Raw genomic sequence first — 26,650 nt, 5'->3', positions numbered from 1 at the left:
GGTACACTTTCAGCGACCCAAATGAGGGTTTACTTAAAAAAATATATATATTATAAATTAAGAATACAAAAAACGCCAAATGAAATGCATATGAAAACATTTAATGAGAAGAGCTTAACTTATTGCATTTTCTTTTGCGCTTTTCATAGATTTTTAACTTTTTCTAGAAGGTATGATTTTTAACTTAACTAGTCATGATTTTTTTTTCTTTCAAATTCATAATTATTTTAAACTTCGTTATAACCGCAAGAAATATATTTGAAGTTAAGATCCATACATACAGCTAAGTTTTCTCCAAAGATAATGTAATAGAACTAGCAGAAAGAAGAACATTATCATATTCTTCTACCCGTTTTTCGATTGCGCTTAGTTGTATATCAAAAACGATTTCAATATTGACACATCATGTGATCAAATATATTTTTAATAAATATGATTAAAATAAGCCCATTTAATGAGGATGGATTGTTCAGAAGAACCTGAGTTCAATTCTTGCTCATGCTTTACTTACTTCCCGACCCAACACTAGATTACCAGACCCCATTTCCTTTGAGAAATGGAGGGTAAAATAGACATAACGTAATTGACATGTAAATTGAAACAAATTATTTCTCTCAAAAAAACGATATATATTATGAAACGGAGGATGTTAGCGAATCAATCGTCTCTTTTCTATCAACATTATCCCAAAGGTAAAACGATGGACTTAATAACAAAAGATAAAATTTCTTCTACTTACCTGTCCAAATAAAAGTGGATTCCCTTCGCTTTGCCATGCATTATACTCAATTGAAATATCTTTGATTCCTTTCTATGCTGACCACCAGACGATCTCAGCAAAAAACTGAAAAGCCATGAATCATATGAACGGTCAACGCTGACCATGATATCATAAAACACCCGTAAGTAAAAATTGAGAAACAAAATAAAAGAGTGGATAAGAAGTGAATAATGAATGAATATGTTAAAAAATGCAAGGTTATTCATAGTAATAAACTTATCCTAGAGTGTAACTACAATTAAAGAAATGTTTACAATGCCTAAACCGACAAAAAAATACATTAAACACACCCCAAACTATCCAAACCTCTATTGTAACGCCACCATCCATTGTCTATGATGGTTCGGATTATATATGTCGAACATTTCAGTAGCATTTCAGCTTATATAATTTGAATTGTCCTACATTGTGTTTAAGCATGATCTTTGGTGAATAACACAGGAAAAAATAAACAACATTTTCTTCTTTGATGTTTTTCAGATTTCAAATAAGAATAAGTCATGGAAATGATGAGAAGAAGATGGAACAGTAACCATCCCGGAGCCACCGCGAGGACAACAACAACGACGAGGTGGGGCTATTGCGACAATGTGTAGAGCAGAAGAGAGAAAGAAAATCTCTATAAGGATGGACTGAAAGGCGACGACACCATCGAGAGGAAGAAGGAGGAAGCTTGATGGGTCGTATGAGTATCACATATGAGTGAGGGAGATGATGAGGGGAATAAGATGGATCAGTCTCTATTATAACCTTTTAATCTTAACCCTTGAAATTGTTTTTACCATGTGTCACACATATGTGCCTTGAAAAGGGGTAATGGACGAGGCCTAAATGGAGGTAAGCTAGACTCTTATTGAAGACACGTCATCAAAATTGAACACATCAGCACTGAATTACAAGAGGGGCCATCGAACCAGAAAGACGTCAAAAGAGGAGGTGCAAAATCGCACAATTGGCAAAAGATAGGGGGCAAAAGTGCAATCAAGACTTCCCTTTTCCTATCTCCCTCTTGTTACCCACTCAAGTTAAAAATCCACCGAAAATTTTAAAATAAAAAAATCATCAAAAATTTGTAACATAAAAAAAGTTAAAAGATAAGACAATATAGGAAAAGTATAATCATACAAACCGGACAAATAGTCAGAATCATAATCCCTACGAAAAACTTCAGATATTGGTACAATATAATAAGGGGACTTAGTGATATTCATGTTTGAAATATATTGAACCCTACCACTATTTGTAGGCTCTCTCCCATATTTTCTAAAGTATAAGTTTTTCCCTAAAGCAAAGTTTTTCCAAAAATGGCAAAGTATTTCTATTAAAGTCAGGAACCTGCTATAAGCTAATGACCTCCAGATTTATCAGACAGTTTTTTACTTGAAAATTTAATTTTGAAAAAAGTTATAAAGCAGAGAAGAAAAGGCCTTATAAAGCCAGAGAATTCTATCCTTCGTAAGAAATGAGCGACATTGACGGGTTAGAATTTTGAACATCATGTCTAGTTTATGGTACAAACAAGAGATAACAGTCTCTAGGTTGGTTGGAAAGCTTATACATGTATAGATGGGAAAATAGGGTTTATGTATGTATCTTGAAAAGAATATTTTTCCCAAAAGCATCAAACACATTTAATGGTTATATTGTATGACGTGAGACAAAATTCATCAATATTTTGTTGTTTTCTTCATTTAAGGTCCATATTAAGTCTAAAATGAAGGGAAAATTTCAAATTTTTATTTATGTCGCACAATGCTAATTTGTTTATATTAAGTGTATTGTGTTTCGGTGTTACTCTTTGTGAGGGCATTAGTCTTAGAGAGGGAAGGTTGTACGGTTATTCAGTCTGTGGTGATGGTTTGTAAACGAAGATTAAGAGCGAGGTTTATTTGTTAAGGTTTTTTTAAGGGGAATTTTTATTGGAAGGTGGAGTGAATTTGTTGTAGTAATCGTGTTATATAGAAATATATACTCCCTCCGTTTTTATATGTAAGCATCATTTGCCTCTAATAAAAGGGTGCTTACATATAAAGACGAAGGGAGTATTTTTAAAAGTTGGTGTGTTAAGTTTAACCGATTTTCTAGCACGTAATTAGATGGGAGCTCTTTAACCCTTCATAGAAAGTGGATAGTTCTTCACTATGATGCTTAGTCTAGACTTGTGTCGTAAAGGATGGAGAACCTCATATATATATATATATATACTTTCTTATTAATATGGATATTTGCTTATAAAAAAAAATACTTATTCAATTTAAAATACACACAACAAAAAGATTAATAAAAAGTTAATAAATAGGCAATGATTTTAATGGTCCTTTGTCAACATAACAAGACTTTTATGAGCATAACAAACAAATATGAAAAACTAATATTTTCCCTCAAAAATAAAAATAACAACTAATACTTAAATAAGACTAACTAAAATAAATAAATCAAAACCCTAATCAATTCCCCTGAAAAGGTGGTACAACCCATATGGGAGGTGCCATACCTTTGAAGTAAGATTTATAAGGGCAATGAACACCAAAGCTTCCATGCTTTATGTTATATATTCCCATATCAAAAGGACCTCTAGGATAAGGAACCGGTACTTCGTTATAATAATTATCAGAATAGTAAATAGAATCCTTTTGTAGATAACTTGAGAAATATGAAGTTGATACTGACATTGAATCGCCATCACCCACAAATAAAACATTGTCTCCTAAACTCTCAAGTTTCGACAAATGCATAAGCTTATCACCTTTGTCATTCAATTCCAACTTAAATACATGTAAAGAATTAGTACCTTTGTTGATATTTTTTACCCTATTTATAAACCTTCTCACCATCCACAACTCTCCATCAAATGATTTCACTAAATAAGTAAGTGGAGAATAAGTTGCATCATCACTCCTTTGTAACAAAACATTTGGAATTCTTTGTTCCACACCCCAAGGGTCATCCGAATAACAAAGATCGAAGCACACAATTTTTTTCCACAGCATACACCAAACCTTTGTAGAATGTAATATCGATGAAACCAAAATGGTCAGTGTCTTGTATGTATGTCCAAAACTCTTGTCCTGCTTTTATAAAAGCAAGACTACTACGGGTAGTGTAAATTCCTGCAACCACATAATCATTTGGACTTGTTATAGGATCAACCGACAATGTAACCTTATGCACATTGAAGTCGTAATCCTTACATACCATATAATTATCAATGGGTGGCAAACTAATAGGAGCAACATCCTTAAAAGGATTCACCCAAGTGATGACATCTTCTTCGTCTAACGTTGCGAGCCAGCCATGACTTGAGCCGCAACATCTCTTGTTGTTTAGCATTGTCGATTCTAATGGATACACTCTATTTGCAGGTATGCTATACAAACATCGTTTTTCTGGACTCTTTTTTGAAGGGATCGTTAGCATAGGCATTACATTGCTCCTAAATTGGTGGTCGTGTCGATGATTAAGGTTTGCAATTGAGTGCCAATTTTTACAGACAGAACCAAACCAAATGTGATCAATTGGTTCAATTAACTTCTCAACAATCATGTTGAGAGCAAGTGAATCTAAGTTTGCCCAATCTCGCTCCATGTTATGCTTCTAAGTAGGCTTCACATCATATCATATTTAAATATAAAGATTTGAGCTTAAAATTCATGCGCACACGAATATCTTGCTGAAGATATCATTAACTATAGGTACAAGTTTGTTAGCTGAATATTTTTCTTATAAAATAATTTAAAAGGAATTAAAAGCTGTTTGATATGCAAAAAGAAAAGAAAAAGCTATAAACATAGAGGTGATATGAAACAAAAATATGACTAAAGGTAGATGCATTTATTTATGTGCTTTTTGCATGACTTTTAACTACTCAACCTTTGTAAAAAAAAAAAAACAAAATACTCAATTTCTCAAGAACATACGGAAAAATGTATTTACAAAGTTTGTTATAATCACGTAAAATGTATTTAAAATTAAGAACATACGGACATCAAACGAAATACATATGAAAACATTTAAAGAAAAGAACTTAACTTATTGCATTTTCGTATGATTTTGAATGGGTAATAAAGTGTATTTACTTATTGTCATGTGAGTATCTATAATAAAAAAGTTATTGTTAACGTTGATGAACTACTTTAATATTAGAGATTATTTTGATTAATAGAGTGCACAATCATGTATTATTTTAAAGTTTCAATATATTGAAGGACCATTATGACTACTCGTTACGCGACCAGAATAACTATTATCTTTTTTTTCTTTTTCTTTTTAGTGGGTATGATTTTTAACTTAACTAACCCTGATCTTTTCAAATTCATAATTTTCTTAAAGTTTGTTGTGACCACAACAAATATATTTGAAGTTAAGAACCATACATACAAGTAAGTTTTCTCCAATTTGTTTTAATACAATTAGCTGAAAGACAGACATTAACATACTTATTTATCGGCTTTTCTACTACAGTTAATTGTATATAAAAATATATTTTAATTTTGACATATCCTATAATCAAATATAGTTTTGATAAATAAGATTAATATAGCTCATTTAATAGTTTCAAATATTAACCAAACAGTTGAACTCAAATGGTTAATGAGTTCCATCAATGACGAATTATTCATGAGAACCTAGAGTTTAATTTTTAAGTGGAATAATTTTTGGTCAAATTTTACTTACATTTCGGTCGAACTCCGGATTACCAAGTTCCTCTTCCTTTGAGAAAAGAAAGGTTAACACAATAAAAAAAAATAGTCTCAATGGAGTATTGTCTATGTAGTGGAGTTGTTCCTATTTTATAGGAATTTAATATGTTTACTTGATATTTTAAATAATCAAGTAAAAGGGATAACATTTTAAATATAATAGTTTAAGGTCCCGTTTGGTTTGAGCTTATGAAAAATAGCTTATGTAAATAAATCAACTTTTATCTTAATTTATAAACTCTCACTAACGAAAAGTGTATCTTCATAAACGGTTTCTTCGTAAACTACCTTAAAAATTTATAAATAATACATAAAAACTTATTTATTTGCATAAATTATTTTCTATAAGCTTTAAAATAAGCTAATTCAAACGGACCCTAAGTAAAGAATAAAGTTTGAAGGGAGAAAGTCATCTCTAAATCATGTATCATTTTTCTACCGCGTTTAATCATATCGTACATAGAAAAATATGTCATTATTGACATATCTTGTGATCAAATATATTTTTTTGACAAATAAGATTAAAATGAGCTCATTCAATCATGTCGAATAAGCTTATTTAGCTTGGGTTGGCCTGCCTTAAAAAAAAAACTTAGGTTGATATGGTGGTGTTCGCTTGAGACATTGGAGTAAACTCCTTTAAAGTTTTAAGTTTGATTTTCTTTAGGATTAATTTCAGTGGGTTAGTTTGCTTTCTTTTAAAAAAACAAATTTTTTAATTAATATTTTAATTTTCCATTGTAGTAGTACTAGTGTTGTTCCTATTTTAAAGGAATTTGACATTTTTTAATTAATATTTTAAATAATCAAGTAAAAGGAATAAAATTGTAAATATAATAGTTTAAATGAAGGATAAAAGTTGGAAGGGGAAAATGAACCAAAAATCTTGTATCCTCTGTATATACACTAGCATTCAGATTAGAACTCCAAGCCGGTCGGTCTACTCATTTTATTAAGCTAATAATGCGTATAAATATAAATTATTAACAATAGTTTTTATAAAATGTTGATTGTGATTAAAATTATAGATTATACATATTTTTCACTTTCATATCGTAATAAACTATACTTACCTTTTTGAATGACATTAACAATATAAAAAATATGATATAAATTATCATCTTTTTGAATAACACTGTCAACAATATAGCATTCTTATAAACAAATTTGTTTAAAAATATGATTAGAAATGAAAAGCGACCCCAAAATACTATATTGCCTTTATATATAATAAGGTTAAACAGTATTTTCCCGTGCCATTTAGTCAAGTTTTGATTTACCTCCTGTAATTATTATTTTTTAGACCCCCCCCGGTAATTTGAAGATTCTTTGAGTATGTTTGTTTCAAGTTTACTAAATTTATTCCTAGGAATAACATTCATTGGAATATAAAAATGTGAATTTTATTCAAAGATATTTAAAAAAATATATATGTTTGATTATCATTATAATATTCTCAGAAACCTTAAAATTAAAATAAGGATTATAATAAATAGTTACACGTGAATTTATTTTTATCTTTATGGGAACTTTATTCTATTATATTGACAATTTTATTCCTTTTACTTGATTATTAAAAAACATTAAGGAAAAAAATTGTTAAATTCCTTTAACATATGAACACTACTACAATAGAAAATAAAAATATTAATAAAAAATAGTTTTTTTTTTTTAAAGAATGCAAACTATCCCACTAAAATTGACATTAAAGAAGGGATGTTACATATTATATGCAGGGGTCGGGGTTCAAACACCGGACACCCCACTTCTTCACATTTAAAATATGCGAGCTCTAATCATTAGACTACTTGGCCCAAAAAAAAAATGGCACCAGAGTGAGTCATACTCGAAACTTTAAGAGGAGTTCACTCCAACGTCTCAAGCCAAAATTTCAAATTCATAAAATGAATTAAATAGGGATTATAATAAGCAATTATATATGAATTTATTCTCATCTTCATGAAAACTTTATTCACTTGTCAAACAAAAAAATGAAAACTTTATTCTTGCCTTTTTTTTGGGAAAATTGTTCTATTCCAAAAATATTTTATACCCGATAATAAAATTTAGTAAACTTGCAACAAACATATGTATGTATATTTCTATCATTTATTCATAGGAATCTACGAATATAACATGAAACAAACACACCCTTTAATTTTAGACTTTCATGCATCTTACAGTGCAAAAATGATGATGTGACACGCTAATTTAGATCTAACAGGTATAATTGATGATGTGACACGTTGACTTGGATTTTTAATTCTTTTCTATTTAATTTTTTCCATGTAGATTTTCTATTATTTAACACTTGTTTAAATGATTAACAAACTTAATTGTGGCATTTTCCTTGTGGATTTTTAATTCTTTTCTATTTAATTTTTTCCATGTAGATTTTCCTTGTTCTATTAAGTTTGAAATCCTTCTTGACACAATGTACTTAATCTAATAATCATACTTGACCTTAGGCATATCAATCGCAAGCCTTAACATAAACAATAAATATGAAAAAATGTAATATAAATAATATGGAAAAATGTAATATACTCATATATGGGTCTGCCTTATAGACTTTTTTATAAGCCTAAGCCCGGCCTAATTAAATTAATAGGCTTTTTAAAAAGCTCAAGCTTGACTCATTTATTAAACGAGTTAGGCTGAGCCAGACTTTTAGTAGGCCGAGCCATAGGCCTCTGATGGACAGCCTGACCTATATCCACCCCTACTTACAATCACGTCCTCAGAGCACTCAAACCCTTGTGTTTCGTTTTTATGTTCAAAGATTGGAGAGAGGAAGAAGATGGAAGATAAGAAAAAGATGGAAGAAACATGACTTTTTAATTTCAAATTTTGTTAATATGTTTTTTTATATTTAGTCCCTCTTTTAATTTTCATTTTTGAATTTGGTCCCTTTAATCTTGTGATTGGTCATCTGAAACAACACATCACCAAACTTGTCATATCACATGTCGCCACGTCACCCTCCGTTAGCCACAAATGAGATGGGAACCAACCAGTGCAATTGAAATGACCAAAACAGGCTGCTGCCAAACTAACAAAAAATTCTCAATTTAAACATCAATTCTCGTCAGATACTTACCCTTCTAGGCCACATCAAAGTTGAAACAAACGTCAACCCGGCCAAACTTAAATATTAGAAAATAACGACCAGCTCCAAAGAAACAAGATTCTTTGCCTATAACGTCACAAATCCACACTGAAAACTCCACTAAACCATAATCTTCTAATATTTGCAAAGCATATGACATTAATCCACACATCCAAGACATTCTCATTGAACAATGTGGTAATCAATGCTATTCGGTTTGCACTTTATCCAATTCCAAGAAAACCTTTTACCTTTTCAATTATTTGATCCATACTAATATCCTTGTTTTTAAGCAGCTTATCATTTCTTGATTTTCAAATGCTCCATATGCCAGCAAACCAAATGACACTAACTCTCAAATAGAGAGCTCTTTCACTACCAATCAAGCCTTCAAATTGTTCTAGATGACCCATCGCTGCATTTCACAGTGTTGTAACAGTCGTTAGCCAATTACACTCGAAAAAGAGATGAGAAACTGATTTTTCCATACCACAATCGCCTACACACAAGACAACCTTTGACGAATGATACCTCTACTCAATAGATTATCTCTTGTTACTACTCTATTCTAAAATATTCCTTACACTAAACACGAGACTTTCAACGAAATTGATTTATGACATGCTCTCACCCCACTCGGATTGGACCGACCTGGTAAACCTAACATGATTGATCTATTGTCAAATTTCAATGAAAATCACTCTTCTTCCTTTTTGGTTTTGCTCTTAAAAATGTCCAATATAAATTAAGTCATGTTCGACATTTTTTTGCTAGAAAAAATGTTCAAAAACAAAGACGAATAAACAAAACCAAAAAGAAGAAGAACAATTCTCACCTTTTATTGTCTAATGTCATGCCACCAAATCGAAAAATCTCTCCCACCTTCCTTAAATCCACCCTCACACGCCAAACTAAAATCTCTTAACAATTAAATTCAAATAATCATATTGTTTTTTCTCCTAGTTCATTTTTTTTTTTTATAAATAAATAATTTTAGAGAAAATAAAGCGTGGGCTCATTCTCAAGCTAAGCTAGCTACTCTCTCAAACCACACAACGATGAGTCGCAAGAGAGAGAATCCCTCCTTTTCCCGCCACGACTTCAAACGCCGTCGTCCACTTCCGCCGCCGCCGGAAGAAGATAAACCCACCAAGCGCCCAACACCGCCGTCTGCGGTGGTCATCATGGGTCTCCCTCTTGACTGCTCCGTCCTCGATCTCAAGTCTCGATTTGAGATCTACGGCTCCATCTCCCGCATTCGTATCGACCGTGACGCCGTCGGTTACATCACTTACCGGACTAAAGACTCCGCAGACGCCGCCATCGCCGCGGGTCATGATCCTTCGTTTGGAGTCACTGTTAATTCTAAAAAGGTTCTTTCTTTTCTTTTCTTTTGTTTCTTTTTTGTCTAGGGTTTTGGAATTCTCATTTGACATGTTGGGGTTTCGTTGTTTAAATTGAAAATTTCATTTTTTTTCATTGATGGGGATAATGAAGTATGGAATCAAAATCAATTGACAAAATTTTAGCTTAATTTTTTTAAAAATGGTAATTTTTTTTTTTTTAAGCTTTGTAGTTTAAGACCACAATCATAAAAGGTATTTGAAGCTATGTGGTTCAATACAGCACCAATGAAGACTGAAATAGAGCTTAGTTGATAGAATTTTGTACTTAATTATTTCACATTATGGCGAAAGTTTTAAACTTGAAGTTAGAGACAACAAAAGGGGTAGTGCTTGAAAGATTAAACTGAGGAACTCTGTTTTTTATGCTATTGCTAACCACTGTAATTTGCAATGTTTTAAAAACGGAACTGGCAAGACATTTGTGTCATGGTTAACTGCTTTGACCCACTTCAATTAAGACAACCAACCACACAAATAACTGAACTATAGACAGTGTCGTGCCCGGTCTACATTCAACATGTTGAACCATTAGGTTTGGTTTCATTTTTAAAACATTGTAATTAAGGTGTTTAACTCGCATTATGCGCAGTGGCGGATCTTGAGTTAATTTGTTGGGGGTGCCAAACTTTTATGGAATATATATTAAATGGTATCAAATATTAACAGTGTTTAATAATCAGCTTAGTGGTATACAATCTTTGAAAGTATCTAATGATTGGGGGTTCGAATCCCCACAAATGCTTTTTTTTTAACACAATATTTAAAATTAGAAGATAAAATGTAAAAAACAAGGCAGGGAAAGGCCCGAACTCGCGACCTTAAGAATTTTATGGCACCCCCTTACCACTGCAGCAGTGGAAATCTAATGATTATATACTACTAATATTGTATATAAGGGAAATATGGGGGATGCCGTGGCCCCCGCCGGTCACCGAAAAGATCCGCCACTGATTATGCGTCCTAGGATATGTCAATAGCTTAGGCTCGTTATGGTACTGATATCCGGGTTGATAATTGAATGGTGGTTTTTTTTATCTCTCAGGAGGTGGGCGGTCATCCCATTCAACATTTCCATGTATAAAACTCTCTTGGTTTTTACCTGTGGATTGTTATGTTACCTTCTCTACACATACACGCTTAGTTGGTTTAATCAGTGAATTGCTTTTTTAGTACTTCATTAAGGAAAATACAGAAGAATGACATTGGTGTATGTGTGTAACAGGTTCAGGTATTGTGGGCAACAGATCCTCTAGCAATGTGGAGGGAAGGAGTTGGTAAGAACAAGGATAACGTGTCTATGTCAAAGCTTGTGAGAGCTGAGGCACCTCTGAGGAGGCATGGAAGAGGTAATAGACTTGCTTCAGCTATAGGGAAAACCAAAAGTAGTGAGGATGGTTCTGGTAGCTCAGTTCTTGAAGTTCCTTTCAAGGGCAGAGAAATTGTTGCTTATGATGATATCTTGTAATTCTGAAAATCAATATTTAATCTTTTTTCATAGGGTTAACTTATTTTGTATCAATGTTTTGATAACACTTTGAATTTAGGGTTTAGATCTATGCTAGTTCTTTTTTCATATAAGTTAATTATGTAATTTAGTTTGTGGTTTTTGATGTTTGATGTCTACATTAGTAATATAATTTGGTAAATAGTTGGTTTATCCTATGTTTGCTTAACTATTTAGATTTGAAATTGTAAGATATTCTCTGATTTCTTTAATGAAGAGACCACTTTACTTCATTCCTTGCTTCAATTTGCCTTAATCTACTGTTTTGCCTCGTGGTATTTTATGGTCATTCATATTGGTTACAAGTTTGATCTGGTCATTAAGGTTTATTTGAGTATTTGATGGCATGATGCAGGGAACTCTTTTTGTAGATTGTGTAATCAGCGATTCAAATGTATGCACGACTTAAAAGTTTTTCATCTATTGGTGAAGACCTTACCATTGGGGATGGTCTTAGAACATTAAGCATTATGCTGTTGTTTGTGGATCTATGGAATAAATCAACACACAGACAGCAAGAATTGTATTTATTAGTTTTGTCACTGCAGTTCATTGTAGAATCAGAGTCATTCACTTCTTCTGGGAAATGTCTAACGCTTAGAGAGTGATTATAAAATTTGCATAAAATATCATGTCATTGTATAACATTCATAGATTTTGAATTCGAGTTTGCCGGTGTCTATGAAGGGAAGTAAAATATAAATTTATTTGTCAGTGTTCTTTAAACTTAGAGGTTTTTCCCACCTTAGATTTAGGTATCATCTTTAAACCCCAAGATTGTCATAAATATATATGTATTGTTATTAAACTCAAATAGCTTCCCTGAAGTATAATTTTCAACAAATCATGCCAAAAGAGTAGAGTTTAAACAAATACTAGCTTCGTCAAGGTTATAAATAAATATTTTGGATACATCAATTATTTAAGGATATTGAAAATAAAATAATGTTTGCTTAAAATAGCGATCTGAATAAGCTAACTATTTTTTTTTTTTTATATACGTTGGTGTTTTCAAGGGAGATAAATGATTTGGGATAATTGAGTAAAAAAAATAGATTTAGGAAAGAATTGATTTCGAAAAATATATTTCCCATTCTTTTTCTAAAAAAAAAAGAACAAGATCCTCGGATTCTAAGGAACATCCGCTAAAACACAGTACAAAACTGAAAAACAGGAGTCCCAAAAACAAAACTGAACTCAAAAACTAGTACTTAAAGGTACGGAGTACGTGTTTTGTGGGATATCAAGAAGAAACATAGACAAAACAGAAAGTGAAAGTAGATTGATGGAAGAAAGTGAACAAGTGAAAATTGAAGAGAAAATAGAAAGATTATGGAGTTGGGGTGCTGGAACAGATGGTCAATTAGGAACAGGAAGACTTCAAGATGAACAAATCCCTCAACAACTGTCTCTGTCTCTGCCCTCTGTCTCTTCACTTGCCTGTGGCGGCGCTCATGTCATTGCCTTAACCTCTGGTTAGTTAGTACATACCAATTTCCCAATATAGAAATTTTTTGTTTTATGTTGTACTATTCTATTTAATTAATATATAATAGAATTTTGATTTTATTTCTCTAATCTATGAAATTACATGTGTAAAAAAATTGTCATTTATTGAATATGAAACTCACATCTACCATTTGAGTTGTACTTAATTGTCAAAAAATAAGTATTGAATTGTACTTACATGATTTTTTTTTTTGTTGGCTTTATTCTTTGAAATATAAATATAGTATTGCTTTATTCCCTTAACATTTATTATACAGTAGATCCCCTCAAAAAAATATTGTACAGTAGATAAATTGAATATCTTTTACAGAAGTCATACATATTAACACAAATATTATTAAGTTCTATATATCTTATAAATAATTTATGGATTAATTGTGAAGTATTTTGATAGGTGATCCATCGTGGACTATTATTTGAAAATTGTTTGAAACTTCAATGATGGTCGGCCTTTGAGAGTAGAGGTTTAAGATTTGTTGTATCAAAACATTTAAGATAGTCACTTGATGGGTATAAGAATAGATATGTTGACTTCAAAATAGATAAAATAGAAAGATGGGGCGATTCAGGTGAGATAAAAACAAAGATAAAATAGATATGTTGACTTCCAAAATTCGACTTATAATTGTTTTCTCTTGTTTTTGTCAAATCGACACCAATCAACTCATTGTTTAAGTTGTGATGACCAATAGGACTATGAATAACTACTTCTGACGACTTTAGTCATCGTTGGTCTTTTGAACAATTTCGATGTACGAGTCGTAATGACCCACCTACCAAGGTGGTCCACTGTAGAAATAACCTAAAATTAGTGATTTTGGAATAATTAAAAGAAAATAATTTGTCGCCTGGTTGCAGCTCAGATGGAAAAAGTTGTGAGGGACATTGATTTGCTGGAGTGCGGGTTCAAACCTGCAATACTCTGCTTCACATTTAGTGTGCGTGAGTTTCGCCGCTAAGTTATTTGGAAGAAAAAAAAAATTCTTTTATGGCAGTCAAAAATCAGAATTTGCCCATTACAGAATATCAAAACGTTTTTTTTTTAACTTTTTTTGTTAACTTCTTCTTGATTCTCACTGTGTATTCAAAACTATAAAAAAAAATGCAGATGGGAAGGTATTATCATGGGGTAGGGGAAATTCTGGTCAACTAGGCCATGGAGAGGTTGTCAATAACTTGTTATATCCCAAGGCTATAACATCATTGGACAACTACTTCATAACCCATGTCTCTGCTGGTTGGGGCCACTCAGGTTTTGTTTCAGGTATGCATCTTTGTCTCCAATATATGCTTCTAAAATGAATAGTTGGGGTTAGTTTTTTTGTTGAAAATTGATTACTTTTGTCTTTCTTGTTCTTGTTTGGTTTCTAGATTCTGGGTGCCTGTTCACTTGTGGGGATGGTTCCTTTGGCCAACTTGGGCATGGTGATTATGCTTCACATAGTTCACCCATCAAAGTGTCATCTTTTGTTGATCAAAATGTTGCACAGGTAGCATGTGGAATGCGCCATTCTCTTGTTTTGTTGAAAGGTATTGGATTCGTATAAGTTATTGCTCAGTTTGCTAAAGTTTCTGTTTCATTATTATGAATTTCAATGCAAGTTTTAAAATTATGGTCACGCAGTCGTATAACGGTCTTTGATATTGTAAAAGCTTATGATAAAATACATCAGATACAATTGTAACTGCTCTCTAAGAGATCGACTATGTAGCACTGACACTTTAGATTGAGGCATGTCTAGTGTGCAACATGTGTCAGTATCTGACACTATCATTATCCTGACACATGTGGTTACATACTTACATTCGATTCCTTCCACTTTCTTAAATTATCATGTGTCTACGTGTAAATGTCAGTATTGTATCAAATGTCCATGTCTGTATAAATGCTCATAGGATATAAGTAACTTTGATGTCACGGTCATGATCACGATTTTGGATTGTAATTTAAAACTAGTTGTTTATCTCCAATTACCAAAGGTCATTTTGACGATGCAGGCTGTCTTTCAAATCAAGTTTATGGATTTGGCTCTGGTAAGCGTGGTCAGTTGGGTGTCTCCAAAGATAAAATAAAATCTATTAATCTTCCTAAAGTTATTAGTGGATTTGAAGATGAGGAAATAGTTGGAATTTCTGCAAATGGAGACCATAGTGCTGCATTATCTGGTAAATCCATCACTTCTTCCCTTGCATGATATGTGATTCACATTTTTCTTAATAAGATAAATTAAGTCACCTGGAGGTGAAATTCAAAAAATTACATTATATTCTTTTCTAAAATATTCATTATCTCTCTGTTGGTTGTTTTTGCATCAGTTGATGGACATCTTTACACCTGGGGAAGAGGCTTCAAGGGCTATGAAGATTCACACCTTCCACAATGCTTAAACTCTACATCGAAATTTACTAAAGTCACTCTAGGGTGGAACCATGCTTTAGCTATGACTGGTATTTACTGACACTATACACCAAAGTTTCATGATTTCATATCTTCTGTCACTTCCCTTTTGAATGAATTTTGTTTGTTAAATTTGTGTATAGGTGAGGGGAAGGTTTATATGCTTGGGGGCAACCACCTTGGAGTGCTTAGCGATCTTCACAATGCAAGACCGGCTAAGTCGTTATTCGGTACTTCCTTCTGGACTTAATTGTAAACAAAAATATTTTCACATTAAGAACACTAATCGAATACATTTTATTTTCTTAACTTTAATAATAAAAGGAAATACATTAATTTTAATGGCCACCCCTTAAAAAAAATCTGATGTCACTGCAAATGTTTCAGAGTTTCATATTACTTGATAAGACTTTTCTAAAGTAAACTTGTTTGTCATGTCGTAGATTCAAGAGAAGCCAATTTGGAGAAAGCTCCTGGACTTGATGGAACAAAGATTACTGATATTGCTACTGGAGCTGAGCATTCTGTCCTTGTCACAGGCAAGATATAGTTTTCTTATACCTAAGCAAGTTTACAATCACATTAGCATGCTGACTTATTTCTTTCTCAATGTTCAGAGAATGGAGAAATAAAGACATGGGGTTGGGGTGAGCATGGTCAACTAGGGTTAGGGGATGATGGTGACCGAATCAGTCCTGTTACTGTAAATCTTGGTTATGATCTGAATGAAGCTGCATCAATCAGAGTTTATTGTGGAAGTGGTTTTACGTTTGCTTTAACAAAGCCATAAATTCTCGCCAATCATGTTCTGTTAGAGCACGGTACTTTCTTCACGCCCCAAAAGCAGTCCAGATGTATACATCCAGAAAAATCACCAAATTTGCACGGTGCGGTGTCGTGCTTCCAAACAATTTTGCTTCTCATGCTGTTTTGAGTTCAGGCTACATTGCACTTGAAGCCAGAGTACTCTAGTCCCTCTGAGCTGGGAACTGGGAAACTAAAGGCTCACTGATATGGGTAGCGATAACTCTTGAAAAAACGGAGAGCTGCATTATTTTATGGTGTATAAAGATATAATTTGTATAATTGGTGACATAGTTAACTCTGTATAATATATCCAAAATTATAATAACAAATGTCTCTATTTCTTAAAGATGATCTCACTTTTTTTTTTTTTTTTTTTTTTTTTAAACTCTAAAGATGCATTTATGGACTATTATAGGCAGTGTATAGAAGCCAGTATCGCAAATTCTTGTTTGAGCTAAAACATGGCTGAGATTCTTTTCTTCTAGACTGCAATTGTAAATTTAAGTGGGTGGCCACTCATTTTCCTTGTTACTGCAAGCATCATAACTTCATTCCATTTAATACTTTTATGATTTTGGTTTCATGTGTTATTGTAATTGTTTGGATTTGACTTAAGACTTTGGAATGTCAAATATTAACAAAAAGTTGGAAAGTTAAACCAGTGTTTTCTTTCACATTCCCCCCATGCGGTTTAACAATTGTAGAACATGAACGAAGAAAATGAAAAGATCAAGCTAGATTCAAAAAGCACAAATACTTCTAGAACGGTACAAATATACTTAAATCATTTCTCATCTTCACAATTAATCAGGAAGCATGCTAAGAACAACATTGAAACCTGTAAATGTGGCACCACTTGCACAATTGCATGAACGTGTTAAAAATGATTGAATAAGATTAGTTTGAAATCAGTCAAGATATCTACATCTATTAGTGTTGCAACATACAAGGACAGAAGAAAAGAATAATGATCTACTCACTCTATACTTTGTACAAGAGTGAAAAAATGGCTAAAAAAATTGGGTGGCTAACCTAATGCATTTCATCCTCTTCTCTGTTATACAGATATTTTCTCATCCTCACTCAGTATTTTTGTTACATCAATCATGAACGACAAGAAGATTATTCACGTAGCCATTGTTGTTAACCACCGGACGCAATGGATCAATTTTCCATTCACCGTCAACAATAAACTTGATCTGCAACAAAAAATCAAATCATTATATTGCTTTCAACGTATATCTTATCTGTCACAACGTAAACATGTTTGAAATACAACTAACCTCATAATTTCCAGGATACAGCTGCAAAAACACAGAAAATATACCAGTATTTGATTTCTCCATCTTTCTCTGCAATGCAATGCTTTCAGTTAAATATCATTTAAATACGTGATGTGGCCAATATATTTATCTGAACGACTTTGAGAGTGTCCATATACAAAAATTTTGTAATGCGGCATTCGTCATTCTACAAATCACAGACAATTCATACTTCCTTTTTGCAGAACACAATGACAAAAGCGGAGGCAATTTAATTTCATCGAACAAACAATTGAAAGTGACCTATGAATACCAATATAATAGGCAAAACTGGCGGTTCATTCCAAGAGTACTTTAATCTAATATTGTATGCAGACATCCCATGCAAGATTGTTTGTGAACCCTGACCCGATATTTGATATGGCATCCATGCAAGTGACATAACATTCTCCAAATCGTAAAAACAGTTTCAAGGAAAATGGTCACATGAAACTATTTAACCAAAGCCAATACACAATGAAAAGTACTGAAGTTTTTTTTTTTTTTTTGGGGTTATTGGTTTTATTTTAAAAAGCTTGATTAATCATTTTAAAGTTTGTAAGACCTATGTTGTTAATTAAAAAAGCACAAACGCACATGATCTACTATCTACCATAACCTAAATAAAAAGTTCTCAGAAAGAGATTAGACCTGGGAAGACCAGCCATCAAATGATCCTACTAAAAATACTTCGGAAGCAATATTAGGCCAAACTACACAAGTCGGCTTCAAAAGTTTCAAAGCTTTGTGGGCATGATCAATCTTCTTCTGCTTCTCATCAATAGCCTTTTGTGCATCCCTGGGAAAAAATAATATGATATAGTCAAGATTTAGATTTTTTTGTGTGTGAATTGTGAAATTATTTGAATGGTGTCGGAGGATACATTATTGCCAATGCCATCTTTCCTTCTAACACTGCCAAATTGGCACGTAACGAACGTAGTCTGGCTTGAGAATTCATGATTTCAGTTTCCTGGAATTCCCAAGCATCGGAAAGCTTTGCTAGATCATCAGAAGAATTCTTCTGCTCCTGTTGAAGAATACACAGCAGAGCAGACAAATCAAGACTAGTTTTAGGATTTGCTGAGGAAAGGCCTTCAAAGCGATATTGACAGTCAGTGAAAGACTATTCTAATGAAAAAGAAACATTTTTCTAGGCTCTAGTTTCTTTACAGTAAACAAACGTGCATTTGTAGTAGGTAGTAGCTACACCTAAACCAATTAAATCACATGCATATTGTAAAATGTTTTAAATATACATTTTCTTTCCGAGTCTAAGAACCCAGTGAGCATGTGAAAACGCTTTACTAACACCAGGTCATAACAGACAGTTTCACGCAACTTACTGAATCATAACATCAAATTGGAACAAATAGTAATTTTGGTCGCAAAATGTATGAGGCAATGTCATTAATAATGGTCTCTGAATATATAGAAACTTCAAATGAAGACATATTTGAGGACCAAACTAACTAAGAAAAGATACATTAGAGTACTAAATTGAATATAAACAGATACATTCGGGGATGTTTTTGTAATTTTGATGCATTGAGAACTATAGGGACACCGTATGACATATTCAAGGAACGAAATGGGCTGTTTACTTAAGAAATTGGTAAGCAAAATGTCTTTAGTGCCTTTAATGTGATTGTGTGATTATCTCAGCTCCAAATAAGTGGCACAGCAAAACTCTCCTCTTCCTTCCAAAATAGAAGTGGAAGCAGATTATAATTTTCTTATCCTTTTTCTTAGTTTTGTAGAATGTACCTTTTTACCTCTCCGAAAGAGAAGTGGTGAGAAATTCTCTTATCTGTATTTTTTTAATTTTATTTTTCAATAATTGATAATTAAAATCGACCCTTCTGTGTAAATAAAAATTAAAAATAATTGGTAAGTGAGAATATCAGGAAGTGTGCGAATCTTGTGCTATTTCTTGAGTAATTTACATGGAAGTCCTAAAATTAGTTCATTATATTATTACTCTTACGGCTTACCATTAGCATTGTAACTTCACTGGTGTTAGACCTCAACGAATGAAGTACAGAGGATAGCTCCGATTCCAGAAGCTGGATACGGGACTTAATGTCATTGTGATTTGCATTTACAATTGTGTCAAGAGTATCTAATCCTGTTTCTCTGTTTATTGGTTCGTCAGAAAACTCTCCTATTTTGACGATTTCAAGTCGTCCTGAAACATCGCTCGCACGTCCTTTCTGAGTTTCACTGGGAACAATTTCAGCATCTGTAAGTCATAATTGCAAATATATCAGTTGATCCAGATTATAATACAAAGAAAACGCAACCTGAAATGTAAAAGAGATTACCTTCAAAATCTGCGTTTGAAAAACCAGTTCTCTGATCAATCCAACTTCTCCATGTCTCTGGCTTAATTGAGTTTCTTGAATTATTAGAAGCTAGTTGAGATCCGTGTTGATCAAGTTTGATCTGGGAACCACTGAGGGGACTGGTTGTTGGGTTCAATGAGGATTGTCTACTACTATTGTTAAGTTTGGCAGCTACCTTTACAACATAGAAGACACTAAAATTAATACTTTAAAGTTTAAGTAGTAAAAGGTATCAAAAACAATATTCAACTCTCAATTTCTGGTCACAACAGCTCACTAAAATGTTTGTTGAATAGTAAACCCATACAATAGTTTCCTTAAACTGATTGGATGAAATACATAATAGAAGAAACATTGGAAATATGAATGATAATTTTTTTTTTTAATATTACTCCCTTTGTCCCTAATTATAAGACCATTTACAAACAATTATGTGTCCCTAACTATAAAGCTCTCTAGAAAATTCCACAAGCATTGATGATTTGATTTCTTTACAAAAAACCCATATTTAATTTACCACTAAAAAAAATAAATACATTTTCCCTCTCTTATGATATTAATAATTATAGGGATAAATAACTAACACACATTTCAGACAAATTTATTACTTCAACAACTTTCAATACCCGAGATTTTTGGTAGAAGTTCCTAGACTAAGGGACGAAGGGAGTATAGGTTTTATATAATTCCAACATTTTTAACTTCTGAAATATGCAATAAAAATAGAAACTAAGAAACAACATGCAGCATTTGAAGGGTATAATATTAACTAACTTCACCATTTGTGGTTCCATGATCCCATTCCTCTTTATCTTTTTTATTATTGCACGAAACATCAACTTCATGTTAGAATCCCACATTGGATAAAATATGACCTGAACATGTGTTTATAAGTGGGGGCAATCCTAACCTCACAAGCTGGTTTTGCAGGGTTGTGTTAGGCCCAACCACGATTTCAATAATATAAATGATACATTTTTTTAATATTAGAAGTGTTCCATAATTCCAACATTTTTTTTACTTCTAACATGCAATAAAAGTAGAAACTGAACAACATACAAAATTCGAAAGGGATATTATTTACTTACTCCATCTTTTATGGTTCTATGATCCCATTCCTCTTTATCTTTTTTATTATCGGACGAAACACCAACTTCTTTCTCTCCGAATCCACCTCCGAAAGAACTATTTCTGTATTTCTCCAAACGATTAAGTATGCCCTCAATACCAGACTCCTCAGCTTCTATTTCCCTGTTTAACAGAATATAACAATTACGGCATCACTCAAAATTGCATCTAATTCATCCATTCAACGATAAGAATAATAACATGGCATGAAATAAAAACAATAGAAGCGTATAATTGTAATCAAAGAAACACATTAGCCCGCTGCTGCAACATTAAAGGTGCATGCAAAATGTTCCAAATGAAAACCTCCAAAACCAATGTTATGCCCCAAAACCAAACCAAGCTCGCTAAAAACCACAAAGGCACAAACGATTCATGATAAGAAAAATACAACAATAACAACAACCAAGTCTTATCCCACTAGGTGGGGTAAACTACATGGATTAAACAACATAATATTCTTTCATAGATCATATCTCTAGCCAAACCATTGACCTCTATGTCTTTCTTAATAGTTTATGCTATAGTTTTTGTTGGCTTCCTCTGCCTATAGGATTGGACTATCCTCTGTTTGACCAAATCTCTAAACGACATAATCTACAATATAACTCTCCTCCTACATACCCAAAACACCTAAGTGGCAAAGCCGAGATTCAACTATCTTTTCACTAAGGCTACCATTTCTAATTCTATCTCCTCTCTAGTATTTCCACACATCCAAGCCATCATTCTCATCTCCACTATACTGATTTTATTCTCCTGTTTTACTTTCCAACACTCCATCCCATACAACATCGATGATCTTAAACAAAAACAGTAGAAAGTTATAAATGTACTAAGCTACAAACACAATAGCTCATTGCTGCAAAATTTTAAAGGTACATGCAAAATATTCCAAATTAAAAGCTCCAAAACAAAACCTATGTTAGGCACCTTAACCATTCCCTAATTCCAAAACACCTCAAGCCACGAAAATTTAAATGCAAGACGGATTTACAACAAAAGAATATTGAAAAGAAAAATATAACAGGATCCTCACACTGATTCAGCTGGTTGAGAAGAGTTAGCCAAAGACAAATCATCCGAATTCGAAGAAGCAGCAACCCCAGAAGCCTTAGCTACATTCCCATCTTCAAAATCAACACTTTCAACAGACCCATGATTCAAATTCCACCCATAAGATAACCACCCACCTTCTTTAACAATCCCTTCAACCAAATCCACTCTCCCACCTCTAATCAACTCCTCCTTTGTAGGAAACCTTTCTGGATTCTCCGAATTCTGCATGAACTCCAACAACTCCTCCTCCAAAGACGAAAAATCACCAGCCCAATCCTTGCACCGTGTCAAAAACCGAGAACAAGACCAATACAAACCCTTTTGAGTGTAAAAATGATCTTTTCTGATAGAACTTTCACGCCCAAGAACCAAACTAAACTCGCTTAAAACTGCGAAGTTTTGAACTTTTCTTGAAGAGTGTGATGAGACAAAGATAGGGGGAAAGAGAGAAAGGGTCAAATGTGGGAAGGTGAGAGAATGCATGGTTCAGGCATTTCGTCGAACAGTTACACGGCGTTAGAAGAAAAACAAGGTGCTGTGCTATAACCAAGGAAAGAACAATAGCGTGATAGAAATTTCACTGGAAAAGGGTTTCAGAGTTATTTTAATATTGTTTAATGTTTATGCACACATTTCACAATTGTTGTATACAGAGTTATTTAGTGGCATTTATTTTCTGATTTATACTAAAGTGAAGTGAGAAGAAAGCAAAGTCTCATAAATTGATCATGTGGTTGGATGGGATTGTTTTAATTTTTTGTTGGGTACTTGAATGAATAGGTGGATCAGATTAATGCCAAAAGAATACCAAAAGGAGTAATGATAAATCAAAGATAAGTTCACAAAAATAGGTTATTTTTGTATGAACAAAAGTTTAAGGAAGTTGGTTTGAGATTCGACCCCAACTCAGGACTCATTGTGTTGATTGATTAAGAGATAATCATGTCGATGGCGTCGTCAATTTATGTTAAGAGTCCTACGTCGGATAGAAGATGATATGACAATGTGTTTACAAGTGTTGCAATCCTCACCTTATAAGTTCGGTTTTGTGGTGTTGTCAGACCCAACCATGATTTCTAAAATGATATCAGAGCTTCTTCAATATCCTTTGGGCTACCTGCTATCATGTTTCAGCTATCGGGTCACTCATCATTTATGTCCACGAACCAAGCCCAATAGTGTTGAACGGTAGGGCCAACCACGATTTCTAAATTGTAAAAAGGCTATACAGGATGATAAAGCTAGGACGTGATTTGAGATGATAAGGCTATAAGGCCTGCAAACTTTCTAACACTCAGATCAGTATGCGAGTAAAGAGTGAGAGATAAATGATAAAAATGAATCGTAAATTTTTTAGGTAACGAGGTGCCCCTTTATTCGTTGAAATGCAGAGCCTTAAGGAGTAAAAGAGAGGTAACCATTAAGCGACGATCATAGACGGCGACATCTTGTAACCGTTGACCATTGGCTCCTCATGTGGACATGAGATGTTATTGATTAAATATGCTCGATTGAAGTTTAATTGAAAAACGATTAAATATTAATTAAATTAACTTATCCGCTATCTATTATAAGTTTGTTGATTTTTTTTTTTAAGAAGTTAAATAACCCACTTAAATTGGCATCAGTAAGAATCGAACTTGAGATCTTGGGGAGTAGTATACTCCACGATCCCAGGCTAGCACCACCGGATCAACCCAAATGGGTTATAAGTTCGTCGATTATAAGATAGTTGTTAAGAGTCTCACATTAGATAGGAGATGGTTTAACAATGTGTTTATAAGTGAGACAATCCATCTCACAAACCGATTCTGTGAGGTTATATTAGGCTCAACCACGATTGTAAGAATAGTTTATCAATTATTGGTTAAATTTTACCAAACAAGTGTCATATACCTATGTCCAACATGTAGATTGTCGAGCATAGTCGTTTTGAATAAGTAGTCCAAAACATGAAAGAACTAGAGTCGGCCGTAACCTAGTGGCAAAAATGACCTTTGTGTAAAATGTATTAATTTTGGATTCTTTTGAATATTCTTGACAGTGTGTTTCATATGTCGGTACTCGGTAGGAAATTTCAAATTTGGATTGGCATGTGCATCTATCGTGACTGAATGTTACATCGTACTTCATCGTTTTCTTTCTCCCGACATTATATGCATGAAATAACAATGAACAATCGCTAGTGTCTCTCTAATAAACCAGGAACATGATGTCCATCCATAACAACATTACCAATGTGATACCATTTCTTTCACCCATTAGCAGCATCAATAATAACTCATAATTACCACTATCATCAACATACTCTGATCTCAAATACTACAAGCAGGGAAAAAATATATTCTTGATGATTATTTATTTTTATTATTCCTAAATTATCTTTCAATATAGATCACTTTTTTTTAAACAAATGTAGATCATATTTTAGAATAACTTCTTTATTCTCTTAAAACAAGTGTTCATAGGGGTAATTTATAAAAATATAATTACTTATTGGATTATGATTGTAAAAGATTTTAAAATAATTTTTTATGCTAAAAAAGTCTTTCAGTATTCAATTAAATTTTTTAAGTAATTTAAAAAAGTTGTGATATTCAATTAGGACTCATGTTGATTTTTGTGTGTGTTTGACTTGAAATAATTTAAGTGTGTTTGACTTCAAGTAATAATTGGATGGTGACTAGTGGCGTAGCTGGGACTCCCTATCATGAGGTGCAGAATTATGACGCGTTTTTTTTTTGTTACAATTATGACGCGGTTTGGTAAAGTCATTTTTTAAGTTTATATTTATGAGTTCATCTGATTAAATTAGACCTAATTATTAACAATTTTGCGTACGAGTTTATAGCAATTTTTACTACCTTGCTATGTTTCAAGCTATTTTAAGTAGTGTTTAAGTTTATAACTTATAACATATTATTTTTCTATTGATTTTACTTTTATTATCTTAATTGAAAGCAATAAACATTAATTAAAAATAATTTTTTGACATTTCATATTAATAGGTAATTCAACCGTTAATTTTATCAAATACTATAACTTAATCTGCTAACATCTCTGCTTTCAGTTAACTTATTTATAGAATTTAGAAGTAAGAATATCATTAATATCATTAATAATAGACTATTATTGATCATAAAAATAATCTAAAGACAAAGAAAAAGAGAAGAGAGAATAAAAGAGAATAGAATAAAAGAGAGATGGAGAATAGCAGATTGTATGATGCATTTGTATAGAGTACACATAAACCAATTTGACTTGGTAGCATTCTCTTGCCAGATGACCATTGCCTCACGTGTTTGAGCTTGTGAGGCTGTTCCTTGCCTTTTGAATAAAGTAAAAAAAAATTGAAGGAGGAAACAATATCTTTGACTTGGGTGCAAGACAATAAATCCAGGGGATGCAAATTGTAAGAAAATGGAATAATTGGTCTATAATTGTTCAAGGGGTTCACTTACATACCTTCAAAGGTATGTAGCTCCGCCCCTAATGGCAACTTTATGAAAAGTTTCTCAAAAAGTATGTAAGTGAAGATAAAATAAGTTGAAAAAAACTCATGTTGATTTTTGGAATACGTCGATAATCCTGAAACAAATATCAGGTGTTATAAATCTTGTCTTTGATAGTCAACAAATAAAAACTCTATAGTTAAACGTGCGTGACTTGAAGTAGTATTTGGAGAAGTGACATTTAGGAAAGCTTATCGTAAGGTGTATGAGTAAGGTCAACGCACATTAAAAAGATTCGTATTGATTGGTCGGATCATTCGATAATTCTAAAAACAGTTTGAGGTGTTACATCAATAGAGACAAGTCAATGAGATCACGCATGTTCTAACAGAAGTTATCACATTTCTAACTAGTTTTAAAATCTTAATTAATATTCCAATATATATATATTCAAAATATTACTATGAATGAAATGCTCTAAGCACTAGTTTTCAAATCTTAATTGATATTCCAATATGTATTCAAAATATTATTATGAATGAAATGCTCTAAATATTTTTGAGTAAATAGTTACATTTTATTGTTGGTCGGTATGACAATGTAATACACACTAGAGGGGGTGGGGTGAATAGCGTTTTAAGATTTAAATCGAGTCTGTAGCAAAAGCGTTTTTAGAAAAGGCAAATTATGATTTATCGATCCTCGTGAGCTTAGCTCAGTTGGTAGGGACAATGAATAATATATGCAAGGTCCGGGATTCAAACCCCGACCACCACAAAAAAAAATTACGACTTATCGGATTATGCAAGGTTCATTAACAATGATAAAAAATAACAAGACTATGTTCAAGCTAAGATTAACTTTGAATTGAAAGATTCTATGTAATCATAATACAACAAATCACAGAAGATACAAAACAAGCACAATCTCAAACCAAACCTAAAAACAATTAATCAATAATACTAATTAACACAATTGTATAAGTGTTTGATAAATTGTTGTCAATAAATCAAAACCAAGTGTGATCTTATAGTAATGTGAAAAAAATCAAAATCGAGTTTAAAAGATTAAACCTAGATCACACTTAATTTCTATACCATCAATATATCAAGTTTCAAATACACAGTTAATCAAAATTAAAGAGGATAGAG

General features: G+C 32.6%; 3 protein-coding genes across 3 annotated transcripts; 2 read left to right on the top strand and 1 right to left on the bottom strand.

Annotated features, from left to right (window-relative positions):
* Nucleotides 1–9,589: 9,589 nt before the first annotated feature.
* On the top strand, nucleotides 9,590–11,658 carry LOC25494625 (uncharacterized protein At1g27050). Its single transcript, XM_013598308.3, has 2 exons — nucleotides 9,590–9,963; nucleotides 11,219–11,658. The coding sequence occupies exons 1-2, from the start codon at nucleotides 9,649–9,651 to the stop codon at nucleotides 11,459–11,461; spliced, it is 558 nt and encodes a 185-aa protein (XP_013453762.1). The 5' UTR covers nucleotides 9,590–9,648; the 3' UTR covers nucleotides 11,462–11,658.
* Nucleotides 11,659–11,838: 180 nt separating this feature from the next.
* Nucleotides 11,839–16,560, top strand: LOC11414967 (ultraviolet-B receptor UVR8). Its single transcript, XM_003613525.4, has 8 exons — nucleotides 11,839–12,975; nucleotides 14,118–14,273; nucleotides 14,381–14,539; nucleotides 15,008–15,175; nucleotides 15,326–15,457; nucleotides 15,551–15,637; nucleotides 15,851–15,946; nucleotides 16,025–16,560. The coding sequence occupies exons 1-8, from the start codon at nucleotides 12,786–12,788 to the stop codon at nucleotides 16,195–16,197; spliced, it is 1,161 nt and encodes a 386-aa protein (XP_003613573.2). The 5' UTR covers nucleotides 11,839–12,785; the 3' UTR covers nucleotides 16,198–16,560.
* A 518-nt stretch (nucleotides 16,561–17,078) lies between these two features.
* LOC11420096 (protein PTST homolog 2, chloroplastic) lies at nucleotides 17,079–22,833 on the bottom strand. The gene is made up of 8 exons (XM_003613524.4): nucleotides 22,028–22,833; nucleotides 20,949–21,111; nucleotides 19,840–20,035; nucleotides 19,510–19,757; nucleotides 18,400–18,545; nucleotides 18,167–18,314; nucleotides 17,498–17,566; nucleotides 17,079–17,413 (listed from the first exon to the last, which is right to left on the bottom strand). Exons 1-8 carry the CDS (start codon nucleotides 22,528–22,530, stop codon nucleotides 17,315–17,317), a joined length of 1,572 nt encoding a protein of 523 aa, XP_003613572.2. The 5' UTR covers nucleotides 22,531–22,833; the 3' UTR covers nucleotides 17,079–17,314.
* Nucleotides 22,834–26,650: the final 3,817 nt, after the last annotated feature.

This window comes from Medicago truncatula, chromosome 5, assembly GCF_003473485.1.
Source record: "Medicago truncatula cultivar Jemalong A17 chromosome 5, MtrunA17r5.0-ANR, whole genome shotgun sequence".
Classification (NCBI taxonomy): domain Eukaryota; kingdom Viridiplantae; phylum Streptophyta; class Magnoliopsida; order Fabales; family Fabaceae; genus Medicago; species Medicago truncatula.
The sequence above is the reverse complement of the archived record's forward strand: the minus strand, read 5'-3'. Positions and strand labels throughout refer to the sequence as shown.

What these genes read in the sequence shown, in the direction of transcription:
- LOC25494625 (XM_013598308.3), top strand. Translation starts at nt 9,649, where the DNA reads ATGAGTCGCAAGAGAGAGAATCCCTCCTTTTCCCGCCACGACTTCAAA. An exon ending in TCACTGTTAATTCTAAAAAG is followed by an intron (nt 9,964 to 11,218) that starts GTTCTTTCTTTT and finishes TGTGTGTAACAG; the next exon opens with GTTCAGGTATTGTGGGCAAC.
- LOC11414967 (XM_003613525.4), top strand. Translation starts at nt 12,786, where the DNA reads ATGGAAGAAAGTGAACAAGTGAAAATTGAAGAGAAAATAGAAAGATTA. An exon ending in CCACTCAGGTTTTGTTTCAG is followed by an intron (nt 14,274 to 14,380) that starts GTATGCATCTTT and finishes TTTGGTTTCTAG; the next exon opens with ATTCTGGGTGCCTGTTCACT. An exon ending in CCATAGTGCTGCATTATCTG is followed by an intron (nt 15,176 to 15,325) that starts GTAAATCCATCA and finishes TTTTTGCATCAG; the next exon opens with TTGATGGACATCTTTACACC.
- LOC11420096 (XM_003613524.4), bottom strand. Translation starts at nt 22,530, where the DNA reads ATGCATTCTCTCACCTTCCCACATTTGACCCTTTCTCTCTTTCCCCCT. An exon ending in TCTCAACCAGCTGAATCAGT is followed by an intron (nt 21,112 to 22,027) that starts GTGAGGATCCTG and finishes TCTGTTAAACAG; the next exon opens with GGAAATAGAAGCTGAGGAGT. An exon ending in AAGATGGCATTGGCAATAAT is followed by an intron (nt 18,315 to 18,399) that starts GTATCCTCCGAC and finishes ATTTTTTCCCAG; the next exon opens with GGATGCACAAAAGGCTATTG.